This window comes from Cervus canadensis, chromosome 4, assembly GCF_019320065.1.
Source record: "Cervus canadensis isolate Bull #8, Minnesota chromosome 4, ASM1932006v1, whole genome shotgun sequence".
Taxonomy (NCBI): domain Eukaryota; kingdom Metazoa; phylum Chordata; class Mammalia; order Artiodactyla; family Cervidae; genus Cervus; species Cervus canadensis.
In genome coordinates this window covers 89,094,080-89,114,310 of record NC_057389.1, presented here as the reverse complement: position 1 = coordinate 89,114,310, position 20,231 = coordinate 89,094,080, and the positions used below count along the sequence as shown (strand labels likewise).

Here is a 20,231-nt window from a genome sequence, read left to right as displayed (position 1 = left end):
GCTTGGAAAGGTAACTTATTGGTGCTCCCTGTGACATTAGCTACAGAATATTCTTGGAGGCTGAGGGGTCTCCTTTCAAGGTGACTGACTCTCACATAGCTGCCAAGTGGATTCCTGGGAGCTCAGTAGGGGCAGGTAGAAGGAGGGTGTCAGGACCTCTCCATGGTCTGCCCAGGCTGGGTTCCTCCAACAGCAAACATCCCATTGCATTTTTTCTAACACCTTTAGAGGTCACTTGCTGTCCTGAGGACTCCTAATTGAAGTGTTCACAAAGGCCTGTCCAGGTTCCAGAGGATAGGCTGTAGACTCCAACTCTTGAGGGTTGAGTAGCAAGATTCTAAAAGAGCATGTGGAACAGAAGCTACAACTATGACCATCTTTAGAAATTACAATTTGCAGCACAGTTTCTTGCCCATGATCCCTTGGTTATGAAGCAGTGACCTGGGATTCAAACTGATAGTTTAAGTCAAGAACTCTGATGGCACTTTATCAGCCAGTGTTTATTGTGGGAAACTCCAGGCACATTAAGTAGAAAGGGAGTGGATACTCAGCAGGAGGACCCTGCTGAGCTCCCAGGCATCCACTTGGAGGCTGTATAATTCATTTAGAGGAGGATTTAGGGGCTTACAGCATCTCTGGAGGGGCTGAGAGAGAGGGTTGTAAGCCAGTGCTCCTTAAATTTGATGTGCAGTAGAGTTACCAGGGGACTTCCCAGGTGGTGCTAGTGGTAAAGAACCCACCGGCCAATGCAGGAGACATAAAAGAAGTGGGTTCGATGCCTGGGTCCAGAAGATCCTTTGGAGGAAGGCAATGGCAACTCTCTCCAGTATTCTTGCCTGGAGAATTCCATGGAGAGAGCAGCCTGGTGGGCTACAGTCCATGAGATCGCATAGAGTCAGACATGACTGAGTGACTCAGCACAGCACAGCAGAGTCACCAGGAAAGCTTTGTATGAACGCAGCTTCCTGAGTTCCACCTTATAATCTCTGATTCAGTAAGGGGCAAGAGGAAGGGGAGAAACTGCACTTTTAACAAGCTCCCAAGTGATGCTGATATTGCTGCCTATGAGGCCCTCTTTGGTGTAGCCCTAGAGTAGGTTGGAACACCACCCTGGGAGCTGCTTCCTCTGCAGACTGGAGAATCAGAGGGCTGCCACCGGAAATAACTGAGTTAAAAAACACCACCACCACCACCCCCCAAAAAAAACACGCCACCCCAACACCCACAAAGCGACAGAGATAGATCCACTAGGACACTGAACAAAATTAATTAAAATGAACTTAAAACTATTTTTAAATAATTAAACACACACACACTGTTCTGTCTCACTTCTACATTCCAGATCTCTCAGGAGCATTGCTCACGGGTAGAACCTAATTAGCATCCAGAACCAAAGCTGCAAAGAACTCTGGGCAATGTAGTTTTTCCTCCAGCTTCTGGTACACAGGAAGGCAAACTAGGAGGGAGAGAGACATCGAGGGATGCTGAAAGCCAACCCACTTTTCCCACCCAGCTCTTCCACTGGACCACCAGCTCCAGATGGGGCCCCAGCCCCCTCCCTAGGTCCCACTACAGCCAGGAGGAAGACAGCCTGGGGAATCCAGCCTGCAGCCACCCCCATCTCAGCAGGCTCATCACATCACTGGACGGTGGAGCAGAAAGATGATGAACTAGGCAGCAAGCTTGGCTGTCTTTCTTATCCTAAATATAACCTGGCCACAGAAAAACTCCCTATTGTTGTTTTCCAGGCACCAAGTCACGTCTGACTCTTTGCAACCTTGTGGACTGTAGCCCACCAGGCTCCTCTGTCCATGGCATTTCCCAGGCAAGAATACTGGAGTGGGTTGTCGTGCCCCGCTCCAGGGGATCTTCCTGACCCATGGATCAAACCCACATTTCCCAAGTCTCCTGCATTGCAGGCAGATTGGTTACCACTGAGCCACCAGGGAAGCTCTTGTAAAGCAATTATCTTCCAATTAAAAATAAATTTTTAAAAAGTAAAAGATTAAAAAAAGAAGTCAGCCTTGATTCATTGTTTTCTAGACCCAAAACATTCTTCAGATCTTTTGCTGAATCCAGTTGTCTCTGTCTCTAAAATGTGTCCTGACTTTGACCCCTCTTCTCCTTCCCAACCCACTCCGGTATTCTTGCCTGGAGAATCCCATGGATGGAGGGGCCTGGCAGGCTCCGTGGGGGTCACAAAGAGTCAGACACGACTGAGCGAGTTCACTCCTCCCATCTACACTCTGGTCTAAGCTGCCATTGTTGCTCACCCAGTCAATCCCCTTCCTCACTTCCCTGGGCTCCCTGCTGCCTGCCACCCACCCCCACTCCCGCCTCCACCCCCTCCCCCAGAGAGCACTGTCCTCCTCCCACAGCAGTCAGAGGAGCCTTTGTATGCAAATAATAACCCTCCCACCCACAACTCCCATCTTACTCAGACTGAAACCCAGACTTCTCACCTTGGTCTCTACTCTGATGATGGCAACCTCCTCACCTTCCCCCTCCCTCCTGAAGGTGAAACTACAGTGGCCTTTTTGTGCTCAGCTCAAAGCAGCTAGAGCCTTTTCACATGCAGTTCCTGCTCCTTCTTCCCACAGGTGTGCACATGGCTGGCTCCTCCTTCTCCATAGGTTTCAGGTCAAAGGACACCTCCTCAGAGCAGCCTTGCCCTGGCAACTCTAAATTATACCTAGTCCCTTTCCCTCTGTTTTCTCCTATCAGGTGTTTCCCTCATAGCACCTCTCACTAACGCAAATTATCTTGTCTATTTCTAGTTTCTTTTGTCTGTCCCCTTCCCTCCCCACTGAAAGGTAAGCTTCAAGGAACCTTGTCTACCTTGCTCACCACATGTGTAGACCAGCTTATGCCACACAGACATTCAGTAATTATTTGCTGAATGAAGGAGCAAGTGAATCAATGAGACTCCACAACACACTGTGAGGTGTATTCTTTTCCTCCTTTAAAAAAAAATTAAATAAAGATGTATGGGGCTTCCCTGGTGGCTTAGTGGTAAAGAATCTGCTTGCCAGTGCAGGGGACACAGGTTCGATCCCCAGTCCGAGACGATCCCACATGCCACAGAGCACCTAAGCTCATAAGCCACAACTACTGAGCTTGTGCTCTAGGGCCCAGGAGCCACAACTACAGCAACTAGACAATAGCTTCTGCTCGCTGCAACTAGAGAAACACCAGTGAAGACCCAGCATAGCGAAAAATAGATAAAATTATTTTTAAAATAAATAAATAAAGATGTATGAAGTGTATTCATTTATTTATTGGCTGCACCACGTGGCTTGCAGGATCTTAGTCCCTGACCAGGGTTTGAACCCTTGCCCTCCACAGTGAAAGCTCAGAGTTCTAACCACTGGAATGCCAGAGAATTCCCATGTTTTCTCACTTTCAAAGGAAGGAAACAGGGATGTCCCTGGTGGTCCAGTCACTGGGACTCTGATTTTACTGCAGGGGTGAGATTCAGTCCCTGAACCTGAACTTCACCGCCTGGGCAGAAATTCAGTCCCTGATCGGGGAACTAAAATCCCACTAATCACGTGGTGACCAGAATTTTTTTTTCATTTTTAAAATACTTATTTGGTTGTGTTGAATCTTAGTTGTGGCACGTGGGATTTTCACTGAGACGCATAGGCTCTCTAGATGTGGCTCTCAGGCTCAGTAGTTGTGATGTGGGGACTTAGTTGCTCTGAGGCAGGTGGGATCTTAGTTCCCTGACCAAGGATCGAACCTTCATCCCCTGCATTGCAAGATGGATTCTTAACCACTGGACCACCAGGGAAGTCCCTAAATTATTAATTTTTTTTTTATTTTAAAGATAAAGCAAGGAAACAAAGACACAGGGAAGGTGGAAGGTGGCTTCTAAGATGACCCTCAATGATGCCCATCTCCCTGTTCATGCCCTTGTGTTCTCCCCTCCCATTGAGCACAGGCTGGACCTGGAGATTTCTTCTGCCCAACAGGATATGACAAAGGCAATGGGATGCTCCTTCTGAGACTGGCTTACGAAAGCCTGTGACTTCTGCCTTGATGAGTTCTCTATTGCCTTTTCAGCTTGCTTGTTGTGGGGAAGCAAGAAGTAGGTTGGGAAGGTCCCCATGGCAAAAAAAAAAACCTGAGGGTAGCCTCTGGTCGACAGCCAGCAAGGAACTGGGGTGCTCCGTCCACAATAAACTGACACCTGCCAACAGCCACTGTGAGCTTGGAGGCAGATCCTTTTTTGGTCGAGGCATCAGAAGGGACCACAGCCTCGCTGACACCTTATTACAGCAAAGAGACCCCGAAGTACAGGACCTGAATCAGCGGTGTCCAGAGTCCTGGCCCCCATAGAAACTGTCAGATAATAAATGTGTGCTTTTTTATATTTATTATTTATTTGGCTGTGTCAGGTCAGGATCTTTGTAGCACATTCATTGCGGCACGTGGGATCTTCAGCAGTGGCATGTGAATGCTTAGTTGCGGCATGTAGGATCTAGTTCCCTGACCAGGGATTGAACCCAGGCCCCCTGCATTGTGAGTGCAGAGTCTTAGCCACTGGACCACCAGGGAAGTCCCTAAATGTGTGTTCTTTTAAGCCACAAACTACAGGGTAATAGATTACGTAGCCAGACAAAACTAATACAGAGAGGTCAAACGACTTGCCTAAGGTCACAGAGATGTTAAAGAACTAAGTCAGGTCTTGAACCCAAGTATCTCTGACTCCAAAATTACTCTCTTAACCAATTCCCTGACCTGTCTCCCCTAATCATGGACAGAACACACGAAAAGCTTGATTCAGGCGTGACTTTGTACTAAATATAATCACGTGAAATCTCTCATTAAACCTTCATGGGATCTCTGAAACAAGCACCATGTTTACTTATGATACAAATGCAGAAACAGGGGAATTCTCTGGGGGTTCAGAGGTTAAAACTCCTTGCTTCCACTGCACAGGGCACAGGTTCAATCCCTGGTCAGGGAACTAAGATCCTGCATGCTGCACAGCGCAGCCAAAAAAAAAAGATGCAGAAACAAGGACAGATAGGGTCCCACTTTCACAAAGGAGCATGAGCTCTTCTCTCTTTCCCACCCCATGGTTTTGCCATTGGATTGCATTGGAGTGAATTTCAGAAATGAAGAAGGATTTGAAATATGTCTGCAAAGGTTATGCCTTAGTTCATTCCAGCCGTTAACAGAACACTATGGACTGGGTGGCTTATCAATAACAAACGTTTTCTTTCTCATAGTTCTGGAAACTGGAAGTCCAAGATCAAGGTGCCGGAAGTTTTTGGTGAGAGCCTGCTTCCTGGTTCACTGATGGCAGTCTTCTTGCCGCGTCCTCACATGGTGGCAGGCGTGATGGATCTCTCTGGCATCTCCTTTATGAGTTTGTTGGAGGTGGTGTTGTTCAGCCACTAAGTCATTTCTGATTCTTTGCGATCCCGTGAACTGCAGTGCACCAGGCTTCTCTGTCTTTCACTATTTCCCAGAGTTTGCGCAAACTCATGTCCATCGAGTCAGTGATGCTATCTAACCAGCTCATCCTCTGTTGCCTCCTTCTCCTCCTGCCCTCAACCTTTCCCTGTATCAGGGTCTTTTCCAGTGAGTCGGCTCTTCATATCTGGTGGCCAAAGTATTGGAGCTTCAGCTTCAGTCTTTCTAATGAATATTCAGGGTTAAGAGGAGACTAATCTAATTCATGGGATTCACCCTCATGATGTAATCATTTTTCCAAAGACCCACTCCCCACCTCCTAATACCATCACCTTAGGGGTAAAGATTTAGCATTGAGAGTTCCCTGGTTGTCCAGTGGTTAGGACTCCGAGATTTCACTGCCATGGCCCTGGGTTCAATGCCTGGTCAGGGAACTAGGATCCATCAAGCCTGGCTGCCCACACCAAAAAAAAGAGAGAGATTCAGCATGTAAATTCAGGGGGCCCCACAAATATGCACTCTATAGCAAGGCCCCAAAGGGTGAAGCAGAGAGGGATGGCCCGGGTATTTTGCACCCCTGATCCCCAGCCCTGACTGGGATCCAGCTCCCTTTAGAAAGAGGGGACCAAGCTGTGATCAGCCTCATCCATCTACATCTTGGCTGGAGGCTTTGGAGGGCTGAATATGTGTGTGTGTTCATATGCTTATGCACTAACTTAACCCCCCACCACCTAGAGTGGAAATACCCTTGCACCCACAGTCACGTGGACAGGCACAGAAGGAAAATCCCCAGTCATCCACATTCTCACTCAGCCTGATGGAGTAGACACAAATTCTACAGGCACACGGACACCATGTTCAACCCCAGATACCCCAGGCCACGCCAGGCCACATGTGGACTCGTGGAAATGCATGCCTCTATCCACACAGACATTCTCAATATCTTGCAGGGAGCCTAGGAGTCTTGAAGACTCTGCTGCATTTTGACTCTGTGGAATTTTTTTAAAAATATGTATTCATTTCATTTGGCTGCACTAGGTCTTTATTGTGGCATGCAAACTCTTACTTGTGGTATGTGGGATCTAGTTCCTTGACCAGGGATTGAACCCAAGCCTTCCGCATTTGGAAGCGTGGATTCTTAGCCACTGGACCACCAGGGAAGTCCCGGTCTGTGGGATTTTGCATGTATGTGCATGACCATACATGTCTCCTGCCTTGGTGTGTCTACGGATCTTTGTTTTTCAACATGACATCTGTCCACCTAGGTGTCTGTCTGTTTCTGAGTCTGCAACACTGTTTGGGTGTGTCTGGCTGTGTGTCTCTGTGTGTGTGTGTGACTATGTCTAGCTATGAATCTGACTTGAGGTTGGGCCCTGACCATGTCTGTCCCTTTGGTACTGCTCTACATCTGTGCCCTGTGCATTTCTGTCTCTTGCCTGGGTCTGTTTCTCTGATATTCCATTTGAATTGACAACTGTGGTCTCTGTGTGTGTGTCTGTTGTCTCTGTCTGGAGCTGTTTGCTGGGTGCAAGCTGTGTGTTATCCCTCTGCACCTGTCATCTGGAGGGACAAGGACTTCTTTACGTGTGTGTTGTCCCTCTGTACTCGTCACCTTGTGTGCTGCCTTTATAACTGGGTATCTCTCTGTGTCTGTCTGCGGTCTGTCACTGTTCTGGCCTGTTTGTGTTGGTCACTTCCTGGCCATGTGTGTGTTGCCTGTTGGTGCCTGTGTTCTGTCTGCTGTCCATCCACCTTCCTGGTGCCCCCCGGGTCCACTCTCCATCCTGGCTCCCTCTGGCGGTACCATAAGGAACGACCAGTGCAGATGGGCCAAAGTGAAAAGAGTTGAAGGAAGAGGAAGCATTTTAGGCAAACTGTGAGTCCTGGGCTGCTACAGAGAAGGGAAGGTTTGGGTGTGATGGTGGGGACCACACATGGCCCAGCCTGGCAGACCTTGGGGGGTGGGATCTGGCCTCTGAGCCTACAGACCTCTTGCCCACCCATCCTGCGGAAGGCTAGAAGGCAGGACGCCTGGGTCTCTCACAGTGGGTGGGGGCAGAAGCCTTCCTCTGGGGACGTCACTCGTTAAACTTCCTCTCTCAGCCACACAGGAAGCTGAGACGGCTCAGGGCCCAGCCCCGAGAAAGCACAGGCCCCCAGGACCCCTGGGGAAAGGGTCCTGCTGGGCCAGCCCTCCAGGGACCATGGGATCCACAGCCGAGTAAGAGCTGCCCCCTCTCCCATCCTCTGGACCAAGATTCCCAGACCAGGCCTGGGCTGGGGCTGAGGGGAGCAAGGTTGGGGCAGGCCCGGGAGGGACCGTGAGCCACAGGGGCAGGTGGATGGAATCAGAGCAGGACTCAGCTGGCCTACAGTTTGGACTCTGTTCTCAGGCACATTCAGGCCACTCTGGGACTTCTCCCAGTCTCTCTCTCCCTCTCCCTCTGTATGATTAAGTTTGTTCCTCTGAGCGTGTGCCTTTTGATACATCTCAGTGATGGGGAGTCTGGCTTCCGGGGTCAGCAGTGGGGGAAGGGGGAATCTGCGAGTCTGTGTGTGTGCGATTGATTGTGTGGGATTTATGTCAGTGTTAGGATGAAGCTCAGCGTGAGGAGGTCCCCATGTCTGGGACTGTGTATCTGCACTCCCTCCCCATCCTCTTTCTCTGTCTCTCTCTCTCTGAGCCCAGTCCCTGAAGCCTCTGCACGGTAGTGGAGGGAGAGGGCCAGGGGAGGAAGGCAGAGATGGCAGGCTTCCCAGGAGGATCAGGGCAGGGCACACTGCCCTCTTTCCTTTGATAGGAAACCTGGGGTCAGTCCCCAGGGCCCCATGAAGTCTTGGGGCAGGGCCTCGCACGTATACCCAGTGACCCAACCAGCTGTGAAAGAAAAGGGGGATGTTATTCACCTTCACACTGGCTCAGTCACACATGCACACAGTCTTACCTGGAGAGTCCGATCTTTTCAGGCAAACACAGTATAGAATTGCACACACACATACACACACAGACACAATCACACACATGTGCGGGCACACACAGAAGCAAGTCCCTGGACCCACTAAACCCTTTTCTGTCCCACAGAGGGGGTCCCCCTGCCCTGTTTGATTGGTTCTTCGAAGCAGCCTACCCTGCCTCCCTGCAGGAAGGTGAGTCAGGGGCCGTCGCTGGAGGAGGGGAGATGGAGGGTGGGCCTGGGGCCCTGCACTTAGTAGCTCATTTTCCGAGCAGATCCCCCCATCCTGCGGCAGTTCCCCCCAGACTTCCAGGACCAGGTATGCAGGCTGGCTCCTTTCTTCCCCCAGGGCCAGGGCCTGTTCCCTGGGGGGAGGGGACCCAGTGTCTCGGACCGGGACCACCACCGGGAGCTCTGCGGTGGGGCCCAACCCAAGTGGCCAAGCAGTGTGTGCTTCTCTTCATCCCCAGGAATCTATGCAGATGGTGCCTAAATTCTGCTTCCCTTTTGATGTGGAAAGGTATGGAAGGAAGCAGACCTCCGAGGACCCAGGGATCCAGACCTCTCATGGACCCCTCAGTTCTCAAACACCCAGAGACTCAGACAGCAGCGCTCATATGCTCAGGGATCTGAAATTCAGGGGCCTAGGGACTCTGACAAATAGTGACCTATACACAAAGGGACTCATTTACCCAGGGACTCAGGGTTCCAAAGGCCCAGGGATTCAGGGGCCCAGGAATCCAGGGGTCCAGGGACCCAGGGCCTCAGGGGCTCAGAGATCCAGGGACTCAGGGACCCAGGGCCTCAGGGATCCAGGTACTGAGGGGCCCAGGGGCTCAGGGACCCAGAGGCTTGGAGATTCAGGGGCTTTGGGATCCAGGGACTCAGAGAACCAGGGACAGAGGGACCCAGGGACTCAGAGAACCAGGGACCCTGTCAACTAGGGACCTATACGCCCAGGGCCCCAGACTGATGGACACAGTATAAGGAGCACTGTCAGGGGCATGGAGGGGAGGGGGTTCACAGGGCTGGGATGCCCAGGTCTCTGACAGCCTTTCTGCTCCCAGGGAGCCCCCCAGCACCGCCGTGCAGCATTTCACCTTCGCGCTCACGGATCTGACCGGCACTCGAAGGTTTGGTTTCTGCCGCCTGCGGGCTGGTGCTCTCAGCTGTGTCTGTATCCTCAGGTGTGGGAGATGGGGGTCTGGGGGTGGGGGTTGGGGCCTCTGCCCAGGGGCACTACATGGAAACTGTGTCCACTCTCCACAGCCACCTGCCTTGGTTTGAGGTGTTCTACAAGGTGCTGAACACAGTGGGGGACCTCCTGGCCCAAGACCAAGTGAGACCAACCCTCCCTGTCATTTCTGCAGGAGTCCCAGCCCCTCCCCGCCCACCACCACCACCCAAGCCCTCAGCCTCCCAGGCCTGACCTGGGCCCCTTGACTCCTCCCAGACCACCCAGCCTGAGTCAAGAGCCTCAGAGTCCCCAACCCATGTCCTGGCTCAGACATTCCACCCCCACCCAGGTCTCAGAGGTGGATGAACTTCTTCTGAATCTGCTGCAGCAGCCCCTTCCTGGGACCCAGGCATCATTAGGTCTAGAGCTGGTGAGTACTCCTCACCCCTGGGCAGCGGTGGACCTCTGGTGGCGCGATAGGCTGTACCCAGGCCCTGAGGAGTACACTCCACACCTCTCCCCCAGGGCAGTGGACTGAAGATTGCCAATGCACAAGGCCTGCAGCCCCCTGTCCCTGGGAAGAACATGTCGGTGAGCAGAGATGGGGAACCCTGGAAGGTTGGGATCCACGTGAGGACAATCCACTGACTGATCGGTCCTCCCCCTCGCCCTGTTCCCCCAATCCCTCGCTAGCTGTCCTGCTTCGTGGCCCCCGACTCCGGCCGCCTGCCATCCATTCCTGAGAACGTGAGTAGAGACCCCGGGAGGGAGTTCTCGGGGAGGGTAGAGGTCCAGAAACCAGGAGGGGGCTGTGAGATCCTGTGGTCCCTCGTGTCCAGCATCTGTCTCTTTTCTTCAGAGGAACCTAACGGAGCTGGTGGTGGCGGTGACCGACGAGAACATCGTGGGACTGTTCGCCGCCCTCTTGGCAGAGCGAAGGGTCCTGCTCACGTCTAACAAACTGAGCACAGTGAGGCGGGGGTCGCCGGTCCAGGGAGGGAGAGACGCCTCGCTTGGCCTCTAGGGGCGGGACAACCGGGGCGGATTCCTAGCTCTAACCCCATTAGGCGAGACCCGAGGACAAAGTCCTGGCTCTGCGCCTTTGAAGGTCATGGTTGCGTTGAACCCTGGTTCCACCTTGCTGGGGGAAATCTGAGGGGGATGCTGTATAGTCTGGCTTTGGTGCGCTGAGTCCAGGCTCCACCCACTACGGGCCGGAACAAGACTGGCTCCGCCCCCCGAAGGGTGAGCGCAAGGGGGCCTAAATTCTAGCTCCGCCCCTAGCGAGGAAGGACGGGGGACTTGGAGGTTGCAAGCTGGCCCCACCCCTAGGGGCGGGACCAGGGAGGGACTGAATTCTAGCTCCACCTCTTTAGGGGTGGGGTCAGTGAGGCTAACCGTTGCTCCACCCCCAGAGGCCGGACCAGGTCCGGCTCAATTCTGCTTCTTTCAGGATGGGGTTGGTGGGCTGGGTGGCTGTCCTACCCCTAAAGGAGAGTGATCCGGAGAGTTGAATATTAGCTTCGCCCCCTAGAGAGAAAGAGACTAACACGTGCCGAGTCCTGGCACCACCTGCCTCCAGCACTGTAGTTTGCAGAATTATTGGCCTTCACGTGAAAGCGTTTGAGTTTTCACTTCTTACCCAGTATTCGCTGAGGAAGGGGGTGGAGGGAGACAGGAGACTGAGGACGTGAGGAATGGAGTCGGGGGAGCCACCGTCCCAGCGAGGAATCCTTGAAGTTGGGAGTCCAGGCTCTGACTCCAAGGGGTCCCCTCCACCCGTCCCCAGCTGACCTCCTGTGTCCACGCGTCCTGCGCTCTCCTGTATCCCATGCACTGGGAGCACGTGCTGATTCCCACGCTGCCGCCGCATTTACTGGACTACTGCTGGTGAGGGGCGGGGCCTGGGGAGGGGGCAGGGCTTGGGGAAGAAGCCTGGGGTCCTGGGGACCCGGGGGCGGCGCCTGCGTAACCGGACTCCCTCGGTCGTCCGCAGCGCGCCTATGCCCTACCTCATCGGAGTGCATGCCAGTCTCGCTGAGGTAAGAGGGAGTGGGCCTGGATGGCACGGGGGGGGGGCGGAGTGTGTACCCTTCCCCTCCCGAGATCCTCGGGCCCTGAGCGGCCACCCCCTCCGACTCCCCAATGCAGAGAGTGCGGGAGAAAGCCCTGGAGGACGTCGTGATGATGAACTTGGACTCCAATACTTTGGAGACACCTTTCGACGACGTGCAGGCCCTGCCCCCAGACGTGGTCAGTGTCACCCGCCCCCCAGCCTACTGCCACATCCGGTTGGCAAGGCCCTGCACCTGCCTGCTCAGCGCTGCCCCCTTGGCCCCCAGGTGTCTCTACTGAGGCTGCGGCTAAGGAAGGTCGCGCTGGCCCCTGGGGAAGGGGTGTCCCGTCTCTTCCTCAAAGCCCAGGCCCTGCTCTTCGGAGGGTACCGCGATGCCCTCGTCTGCAGCCCGGTGAGTAGCAGGAACGAGAAGGAAGCAGCCCCGTGGGTGCCTGCAGGATTCAGAATAATAATACCTAGTTTTTACGGAGTGCTTACTTTGAGCTTCCGTTTGCGTGCTAAGTTGCTTCAGTCGTGTTCGACTCTGCAACCCCATGGACTATAGCCCTCCAGGCTCCTCTGTCCATGGGGTTCTCCAGGCAAGAATACTGGAGTGGGTTGCCATTTCCTTCTCTAGCGCTTCTGTTTGCTCATCTGTAAAATGGGACCCCAATAGTACCCACCCAAAAAGGTCCTAAGTGTCTGAAATGCTCGGACAGTGCTTGGCACGTCTCAATAGATAAACACTAGGTTTTACAGTTGCTCTTATTATCTCAATGCTCATAAAAATACAATGAGAGGGATACTATTATGGCCCCAGTTTACATATGAAAAAACCAAGGCTTGGCGAAAACCCACAGCAGGTGGGTGTTGAAGCCAGGGCTTTGATCTGCTGACTTTCAACCCTGACACCCTCCCACCCCTACCCCCAGTTTCTCACAACTGTTCTATAAAGAGGTTGTCGGGGAGTTCGATCATTTGAGAATCTGATGTTCCAGTCAGCTCTGCCCTTGAGCTCAGCCGGAAACGGTGCATTTCTCCTCCTCCTCCGTCTCCACTCCAGGCTAGCCCCCTTGTTTGTTTGTTGCCTGGATCAGCGCTCTCATCGAGTCTCTATAAGTCTCCTCTCCGGGTTCTCACCCTCGCGCTCCATAGTCTGACCTCCTCGCAACCTCCAGAAGTCACTTGGGAGCATGAGTCAGGTCCCATCTGCCACCTCCCTCCGGGTAAAAGCTCAGGTCCTCCCTGCTGCCCATGAAGTCCTGCTGGAGTTCAAGCACACAGAGGCACTCCATCAGTGTTCGCCGCGCAGAGGGACGGTAGAATAAGGAAGGCAGAATAAGGGATCCAGGAGAGCCGCGAGGAGCTTAGAATTCGAGTCCTTCTTCCAGGGCCAGCCTGTCACCTTCAGTGAAGAAGCCTTCTTGGCCCAGAAACCTGGGGCGCCGCTGCAGGCCTTCCACCGGCGGGCTGTCCACCTGCAGCTATTCAAACAGGTGGGCCGGAGCCTTGGGGGCGGGGCTGAGGCTGGGGGGCGGGGCTAGAGGCGCTGATGCGCGCATCCCAGAGGGCGGAGCCGGGGCTGGAGGGATGGACGCCTGGGCTCACTGGGCGGGGCAAGAGTTGGCCCCGCCGGACCCTCCACTCCAGGGTCTCCGGGGTGGGAGAGGCATGAATTCTCGGATCTCTAAAAATGGAAGCCCCTGATCTGAGTTCCTAGGGATAAGCTTTACTTCTAGGTCACTGAGGAGATTGGGCTGGAACCAAATTATTGAGTCCTAACGTGGGGGCCTCCTGGATCGAGGATGGAGGTTCATATCAGACTCTCTTTGCGGGGAAGGGAGGCAGGCTGGCCTCTTGGACCCCAGGGATGGGGGGAGGGGGAGGTAGAACCGGACTTTCGGGTTCTTGGGAGAAAGTTGGATGAACTTCAGTGTCCTTCAGGGCGAACTGGCTTCTAGAGTCCCTGGAGGTGGAGCCGACCTCTTCCCAGGGTCACAGAGAGGTGGCAGGCATGTATGGAGTCTGGTCCCTGAAGACAGATCCTGACTTGGGGTGGGGAGGGGCGGACCTCTGGCTTGTTGAGGTGGGCTCCAGACTCCTGGGGCCTCATGTTGGGGAAGGGTGGGGCCAAGGATGTCTTCTATGTCTTGATGGGAGTAGATCCCTAGAATTCGCATTCTAATGTTTTGGGCACCCTGATTTCCTGTTTCTCCCACACCCCCAGTTCATCGAAGGCCGACTGGAGAAGCTGAACACAGGTGAAGGCTTCTCAGACCTCTTCGAGCAGGAGATCACTTGTAGTGGGGCCTCCTCAGGTAAGCTCTGCACCTGGCCTCAGAGCCCCCACCCACCAGCGCCCCTGCTTAAGCCCACCCACCCTGAAAATGCTATACTCTCTGCTCTCTTCTCTGCAGGGACACTCCGCTCCTACCAGCTTTGGGCAGACAACCTGAAGGTAGTACCACCACTTTTAGCATTTATCGCAAGATTAAATTAAACCCATAGCCATCCTCACTATACCCATTTATAGAAAGAGGTGAAAAAAATCAAGACTCAGGGAGAGGGACTTCCCTGGCGGTCCAGCAATTAGGACTCTGCGCTTCCAATGCAGAGGGCAGGGGAGTTTGATCCCTGGTCAGAGAACTAAATCCCACATACCACACACACACAAAAAAACACACAACAAACAAAAAACCTCTATGCCTATGGTGATAGTTATGCAACCACTGTAAACCTACCAAAAATCATTGAGTTGTGCAACTAAGGCAAGTGACTTGTATGGTGTGTAAATTATAACTCAGTTTTTTAATTTATTTAATAAAAAAGAAGATTCAGAGAGGGAGAAGGGTTTTTCCAGCAACACACAGCCCAGGTGGGCAGGGGGGGTCTAGGATAACCCCACGTGCCTATGCCTCTCTTCCTTGGCTTTCTCTCCACAGAAAGGGGGTGGTGCCCTTCTGCACTCCGTCAAGGCCAAGACCCAACCAGCTGTCAGGAACATGTACCGCTCGGTGAGGCTGGGGTGGACAGACCAGTTACCAGGGTGACCAAGCCAGAGGATGTTTTAACCTCCCGTTTAGAGGACAGTTTATCAGAACTGAACCAGCAGTTAAACCACTTGCAATGTTTCCTACTTTTATTTTCCATTGACTGTGTTCTTTCACATTTGTCAGATCACGTCTTTCCTATTTAAAAATGATCACCAGGATTCTTTGGCAAACATCTTGGGGTATTCCTTCTGAGACACTAACATTCCTGCTTCCATGCTTAGTGTTTTGTTTTTCTCCCAAATCCAAAAGTTTCCTGGGACCAGCTCCCGCAGCTCAGAACCATCTGTTGAATTTTTATTCTTTGCTCGGCTTTTGAACACTGACTTTTTACGGTGTTCCGGCTTTGCCACTCCCTGTTTCATTTGGGGGTTATCTCCTCCTTTTGTATTAGTCAAAGAGGCATGTTTGTATTGACTCCTTAGCTGGTACAGGGGGATTCTGAATGTATTTTGAGACACCCATGAGCAGATGGCAAGACGAATCTGTCCTTTAGGGGTGGAGGGCCTGGTTCTCAATTGCCCGTGTCAAATCACTCTTTTGGCTCCTCCATAGGCGAAGAGCGGCTTGAAGGGTGTGCAAAGTCTTCTCATGTACAAGGTAAAGTCAGTGGCCAATGCCAGGGGGCAGTGGGGGGAAGCATTCCTGGCTTACCCACTCTCTTCCTAGGAAGGGGACTCTGGCCTGCAGAGAGGGGGCTCCTTGAGGGCCCCTTCTCTCACCAGCCGCTCAGATCGCCTGCAGCAGCGCCTGCCTATCACCCAGCACTTTGGACAGGTAAGCCCCCTCCCACCTAGTGCCAATGCACACCCCTGGAATTATCACCAAGTCCTTCTCCCCTTCCCTGCCTCCAACCAGACATCTCAACTACCCCCAAATGGGGTGCCCACACCATCCCCCATTTACAGAGCCCCCCTGATTCTGTAGCTCCTGAGGCCCCACCCCCAGCCCCCAAATATGTCCTTTGCAGAACCGGCCCCTTCGCCCTAGGAGTCGTCCTAGCAGGAGACTCAGGCTGGAAGAGAAACCTTCTGAGTCCCTGGAAGAGAGGTAAGACTCCAAGGCAGGGGGTAGGGGGGTGGATAGTGTTGGAAGTGGGGGCCAGGACTGATGGGAAAGTGGGTCCCTGGACTCCAGACACTTCAGGGCAGCTGCTCTGGGGCAGAAACCTGAGGCTGCCCATCCTCACCCAGGACACCCTCCCTGAGCCCAGAGGATGCTCAGGACCCATGGGCAGAGGAAGCGCTAGACGGCAGCTTCCTGGGGTCTGGAGAAGAACTGGATCTGCTAAGTGAGATATTGGACAGCCTGAGCACGAGAGCCATGCGGACCAGTAGCCTGCGGCCCAGCCAGAGTTTAGACTGCTGCCACAGAGAAGACTTGGACAGCTGCCTCAGCCTGGTGAGACCCCCACTCCCTGGCCCCCAAGTCCTTCCCCATTTGTCCATCCAACCTGCCAGCACCTGCTTCATCCAAAAGCCAGCAACCTGCCCATCTCCCGTCCCCACCCAGCCTGACATACCGGGAAGATCAAGTTGGCAAGCGGATGACGACAAACTGCCAGAGCCCCAGTCCCTGTCCCTGCTGCCTCTGCACAACCCCCAGCCTTCAGATGCCACAAGCTCCGGGAAGCACCTCACTTGCCAACTGCCCTCAGAGGCCAGCCCAGAAATCGAGTCTCCATCCCAGTCTTTGACAGTTTCTGCAGACCCCAGCAGCAAAGAGGACCCTGGATCGTCTCCCACAGAGCCCCAGCCTCTCCGCTTCTCCCCTCCCCATGAAGCAACTGAAGAATCCACAGCCCAGGAGGACCCCTGCTCCCAGCTCTTGGCAGCACCCAGCCAGCCCAGCCCTCCAGAAAGCCCCCAACCTGAGCCCAACTTGGGTGTTACCTGGACATCCCAAGCCCTTGATTCTTTCTCGGATCCGGGTTCTCCAGAGAACCCCGGAGCCTCACCTTCAGAGGGCCTGCTCGCAGTTCACCTCCAGCCCCTCGAGGAGCCAGAAGCCCCCAGGTCACCAGCTGCACCTGCAAGCAACTGGCAGGAACCCCAGGCCAGGAGCGGACCCAGAGTCGCTGAGCTTAAAAAGTGTTTTGAAGTTTAAGGACCAAGGGTCTGGGAGAGACTCTGGCCCCTTGTTAATAAAGCCTCAAGAGCCCAAAGCTGGGTTTTCCTGATGAGTTTATCTGGGAGCCCTCTTTTGCTCAGAAACCCACACCACTCACCACCTCCCCTCCTGAGGCAACCTCAGGCTGGCTCTTAGGTGCAGCTAAAAGCCCCTCCCTTCCAGGAAGCCCTCCCAACCCCTAGGACCCTTGAGAACTTAGAATTCCTCTCCCAACCGCCTATGTGCCCTGTAGGAGTCTCCTTCATCTAGGCTAATTCCTACTCCTACCAGCCCACAGGAAGGTCTTATAATATCTCACCACCCACTATAGAGATATATGTGTAAAGTGAGCAGCCTCAGTGTCCTCTGCCATCAAGGGCACAGTCTTAGAAGCACCTTCTTCCCTTCTATTGTTAAGCACTGGGTGGGTTTGATTGCCCAGGGAGGGCTCTGCCTTCCCCCAAGGTCACACAACCAGGAAGGGTGATGGGTAGAGGAAGGGGACCTAGATGGGCAGGCAGCCCCGCACCGTCTCCTTGGAGTCCTGGGGAGCCCGGGCCTCAGCTGCGTGGGAGAACTGAAAGGAAAGGAGAGGGGGGGAGTGTCGGGCCTGTGCGGCAGCGGGACAGATAACCGATGGTGCAGCAAGCGAGGAGGTGGGTCCCCAGCCCTGGCACCCCAACTGCAGGCAGAGTCAAGCAGAGGCGGCATGCTGCGCAGGGCCCGCCCGGCAGGTGCCCCGTGGCCCCCCAAGTCCTCCGGAACCATCAGAGGCCGGTGTCTCGGTGGCTGTGAGAGAGCGAGCGCCGGGCAGTCCTGAGCAGTGGTGGTGGCTGCGGCCGGCCCCAGCCTTCAGATGAGCCGCTCCTCGGGCGGCAGCTTCAGGTTGGGGGGCGGTGGAGCTCGGGCACCCACCTGCTCCTCACTGCTGGGCCGGTAGGTGCCCTCTGTTTGCCTCTTCTCCCGTAGCTTCCGCACCAGCAGGACCAGACCCACAGCCAGGAGCAGGGCAGCCAGGAGGGAGAAAACCACGATGATGGCAGTGGTGGCCTCCTGTGACTGTGGGGGAGGGGGGGGGCGGGTGTGAGTTACCCCTGAACCTGGACATCCTGTCCACCCCCTGACCGCAAGAAGCCTCTGGGGATGGTAATCCCCGCCCCCAACACCTGCCGCCTTGGGTGACTGGGTTCCTTCCCCCAGGGTTCCTGATCCCCATCTATCATACCTGGGCTCCCAGGCTCTTCCACCTGCTGTGTCTGGGGTCCTCCTTTCAAGTGCCTGCCACACCTAAGCTTCTAGCTCCCCCCTCTCCCTGCCGGAGAGGCACAGGGGGCTCCTGACCTTGCCAGGCAGGGTATTCTTGCTCACTCCCTTCCAGGCATTCTTGGTCTCCTCATCTGCCAAGTTGGCCTTCTGGTCTCTCCCACAGGGTTCTCCAATGCCTCCCCCCACCAAACCCAACCAGTCACCCCTGAAAGTCTAGGCCCTCCCATCCGCTACCTGAGGGACTCCTCAATAAAATCCCTTCTGCCCTCCTCCCCTATATACCACCCTCCCCACTCAACTCACCAGGGCTCCATTGGAGCCAGGGCTGGGGCCAGAGGGCAGAGTGGTGGTGTTCACACTTGAAGTGCTCGGTGTCATAGAAACTGCTGGGGAGTGGTAGAGAAGACAATGCTAAGTTGCTCTGTTGCTAAGTTGTTCCTCTGTCCACCAGATTTTTCAGGCAAGAATACTAGAGCGGGTTGCCATTTCCTCCTCCATGGGACCTTCCCGGCCCAGGGATCGAACCCACAGCTCCTTCATGGCAGGTGGATTCTTTACCTGCTGAGCCATCTGGGAAGCCCCAGAGAAAATGAATGAACACCCATCTATTCCTTCCCATCTGGAAACATCTTCATCATCCTTGGGCATTTCTCCTCACTAGAACTCTGCCCTTCTGAGTCTTTCATTCTGTGGGTACCCTCCATGAAGGGGATGGCCCCACTGTAATCAATCAACAGCAGTTTGCAGTTTGCACTGAGTTGGGGGCTATTATAATGGATAGTGTCCGGAAACCCAACCCTTCCCCCCCACAACCCACCTCCCCGGCCCTCCCTCAGCCCTTAAGGAGCTGGGCGGATCCTGTATTTCCCCGGAGTGTCTGACTCACACACCTCCCCCCAGGCACCCGAAACTAGAATAGAGGGCAGAAAGGCAGGGTCCACACCTTAGGCCAGTCTGCTCAACCTGGGCCGAAAGCCCCAGGCAGGCTTCCTCCTGATTCGCATTTCCCCAGAGTCCTCAACCTTACTGAGACTCCGGCCCGCAGGCCTCCTCTCCCGGCAGCTCACAATTCCACCCAACTCAGGAATTCTCCTAGACCAACTCCAACCGTCCAAGGAAGGACACAGAAATTCTAACCCTCCAGCTCTGACTCTATCGACTCCCGCTCCCAAGGCATCACATGCCCGCTCTGGGTTCTTGACCTGTCAGTGTTCCATGGACACAGCTCTTCAGAGCCCAGACCCCCAACGCCCCGGACCGGTACCTACCTTGGCCCCCGACCCGGCCCCAGCGGGCCAGCAGCACTGGCAGGCCGAACGCCAGGAGCGGCTCCAGGCTCGGGCTCGCCATGGGCCGGGTGACAGGCTGGTGGCACAGGGAAGGGGCTTGTCGCGGGCGCCGCTCCTACCGCATCTCCGGACGGGGGTACCTTCGACCCCGCACCTGGGAACTGAAGGAGAAAGGCCAGGGCGTGGGGGAGAGGGCCGGATCCAGGCATAGGCCCCTGGGAGGGGCGACCCGTGCCGGCCACCCGCGAGTCCCGCCCCGCCCCGCCGCCAGAGGTCAGAGATTAAAGATTAACTCGGGGCGGCGCGTTCCTGGGCTAGGGAAAGGGGAAGGGGAGGGAAGGGGGGAGGGGGCGGCAGGCCCAGGCTCACGACCTGCCTCCCTACCTGGTCCGGGCGCCTTTGACCTCGTTCCGGGTCTGGATGCCGGTCCTTCGCTCGAACCCTCGGTACGTCGGTCAGTGGCTGGGTCGCACTGTTCCAGCTCCGCCCGCTCACGTGACCCGGAAAGTTTAGTCACTCACCTGGGAGGGGAGCGCACTTCCGGCTTCTGCACCTGAGCCTAGATGAGAGGGCGGGGCCTAGCGGGGGCGGGGCCGCGCCACGGACGCACCTGTAACGGGAACCCAATCCTACAATCGGAAGGCGTAAAAAGAAGTGTAAGCGCGCAGGTGTAAAAGCTGCCTCTCACCTGCACTGCCGGCACACCTGTAGAATTGTCCAGGTGTGGAAACACACAGGGCATGGAGACATCGGTGTGTGAAGCACTCTTCTCCTGGGCAGACGGGGATGGGGAGCCTCTAAGGAAAAAACACCTATGTGGGACACACCTGCATGAGAGCTAACGTGTAAAGAAGACATCTGCACGGATGTGTAAGAACGCCGATGGGACACATCTGCTTTGAAACA

The 20,231-nt window shown here is 54.8% G+C and overlaps 2 protein-coding genes and 1 non-coding gene across 7 annotated transcripts; 1 reads left to right on the top strand and 2 right to left on the bottom strand.

The window, feature by feature from the left end:
• Positions 1-4,487: 4,487 nt before the first annotated feature.
• Positions 4,488-4,560, bottom strand: TRNAV-CAC. Its single transcript has one exon. It is a non-coding gene; the product is annotated as a tRNA-Val (tRNA).
• Positions 4,561-7,536: 2,976 nt separating this feature from the next.
• DENND1C (DENN domain containing 1C) lies at positions 7,537-16,848 on the top strand. Of its 4 annotated transcripts, none has more exons than XM_043466376.1 (23): positions 7,537-7,645; positions 8,507-8,571; positions 8,654-8,697; positions 8,849-8,898; positions 9,446-9,565; positions 9,648-9,717; positions 9,905-9,985; positions 10,081-10,146; positions 10,249-10,302; positions 10,415-10,525; positions 11,345-11,445; positions 11,552-11,597; positions 11,707-11,808; positions 11,898-12,023; positions 13,003-13,107; positions 13,839-13,929; positions 14,029-14,069; positions 14,554-14,625; positions 15,217-15,261; positions 15,331-15,438; positions 15,632-15,711; positions 15,855-16,062; positions 16,361-16,848. In XM_043466376.1, the coding sequence occupies exons 1-23, from the start codon at positions 7,629-7,631 to the stop codon at positions 16,838-16,840; spliced, it is 2,283 nt and encodes a 760-aa protein (XP_043322311.1). In that variant the 5' UTR covers positions 7,537-7,628; the 3' UTR covers positions 16,841-16,848. The 4 variants fall into 4 exon arrangements, with proteins under 4 accessions (XP_043322311.1, XP_043322310.1, XP_043322309.1 ...); XM_043466375.1 differs by having other exon boundaries at positions 16,174-16,825; XM_043466374.1 differs by having other exon boundaries at positions 9,446-9,511; positions 15,855-16,825.
• CRB3 (crumbs cell polarity complex component 3) lies at positions 16,828-19,855 on the bottom strand. Of its 2 annotated transcripts, none has more exons than XM_043466377.1 (5): positions 19,710-19,855; positions 19,305-19,486; positions 18,340-18,422; positions 17,686-17,829; positions 16,828-17,347 (listed from the first exon to the last, which is right to left on the bottom strand). In XM_043466377.1, exons 2-5 carry the CDS (start codon positions 19,384-19,386, stop codon positions 17,276-17,278), a joined length of 381 nt encoding a protein of 126 aa, XP_043322312.1. In that variant the 5' UTR covers positions 19,387-19,486; positions 19,710-19,855; the 3' UTR covers positions 16,828-17,275. The 2 variants fall into 2 exon arrangements, with proteins under 2 accessions (XP_043322312.1, XP_043322313.1); XM_043466378.1 differs by having other exon boundaries at positions 18,340-18,419.
• Between the last annotated feature and the right edge of the window lie 376 nt (positions 19,856-20,231).

Bases quoted from the DNA above. Each gene is read 5' to 3' on its own strand.
- DENND1C (XM_043466373.1), top strand. The intron at 10,303-10,414 runs GTGAGTAGAGAC...TCTTTTCTTCAG, and splicing joins TGCCATCCATTCCTGAGAAC to AGGAACCTAACGGAGCTGGT. The intron at 15,712-15,854 runs GTAAGACTCCAA...ATCCTCACCCAG, and splicing joins TCTGAGTCCCTGGAAGAGAG to GACACCCTCCCTGAGCCCAG.
- CRB3 (XM_043466377.1), bottom strand. From the start codon at position 19,386: ATGGCGAGCCCGAGCCTGGAGCCGCTCCTGGCGTTCGGCCTGCCAGTG. The intron at 18,423-19,304 runs GTAGGTACCGGT...ACCACTCCCCAG, and splicing joins GGGCCGGGTCGGGGGCCAAG to CAGTTTCTATGACACCGAGC. The intron at 17,348-17,685 runs GTGGGTGCCCGA...CTTTCCTTTCAG, and splicing joins GGCCCAGCAGTGAGGAGCAG to TTCTCCCACGCAGCTGAGGC.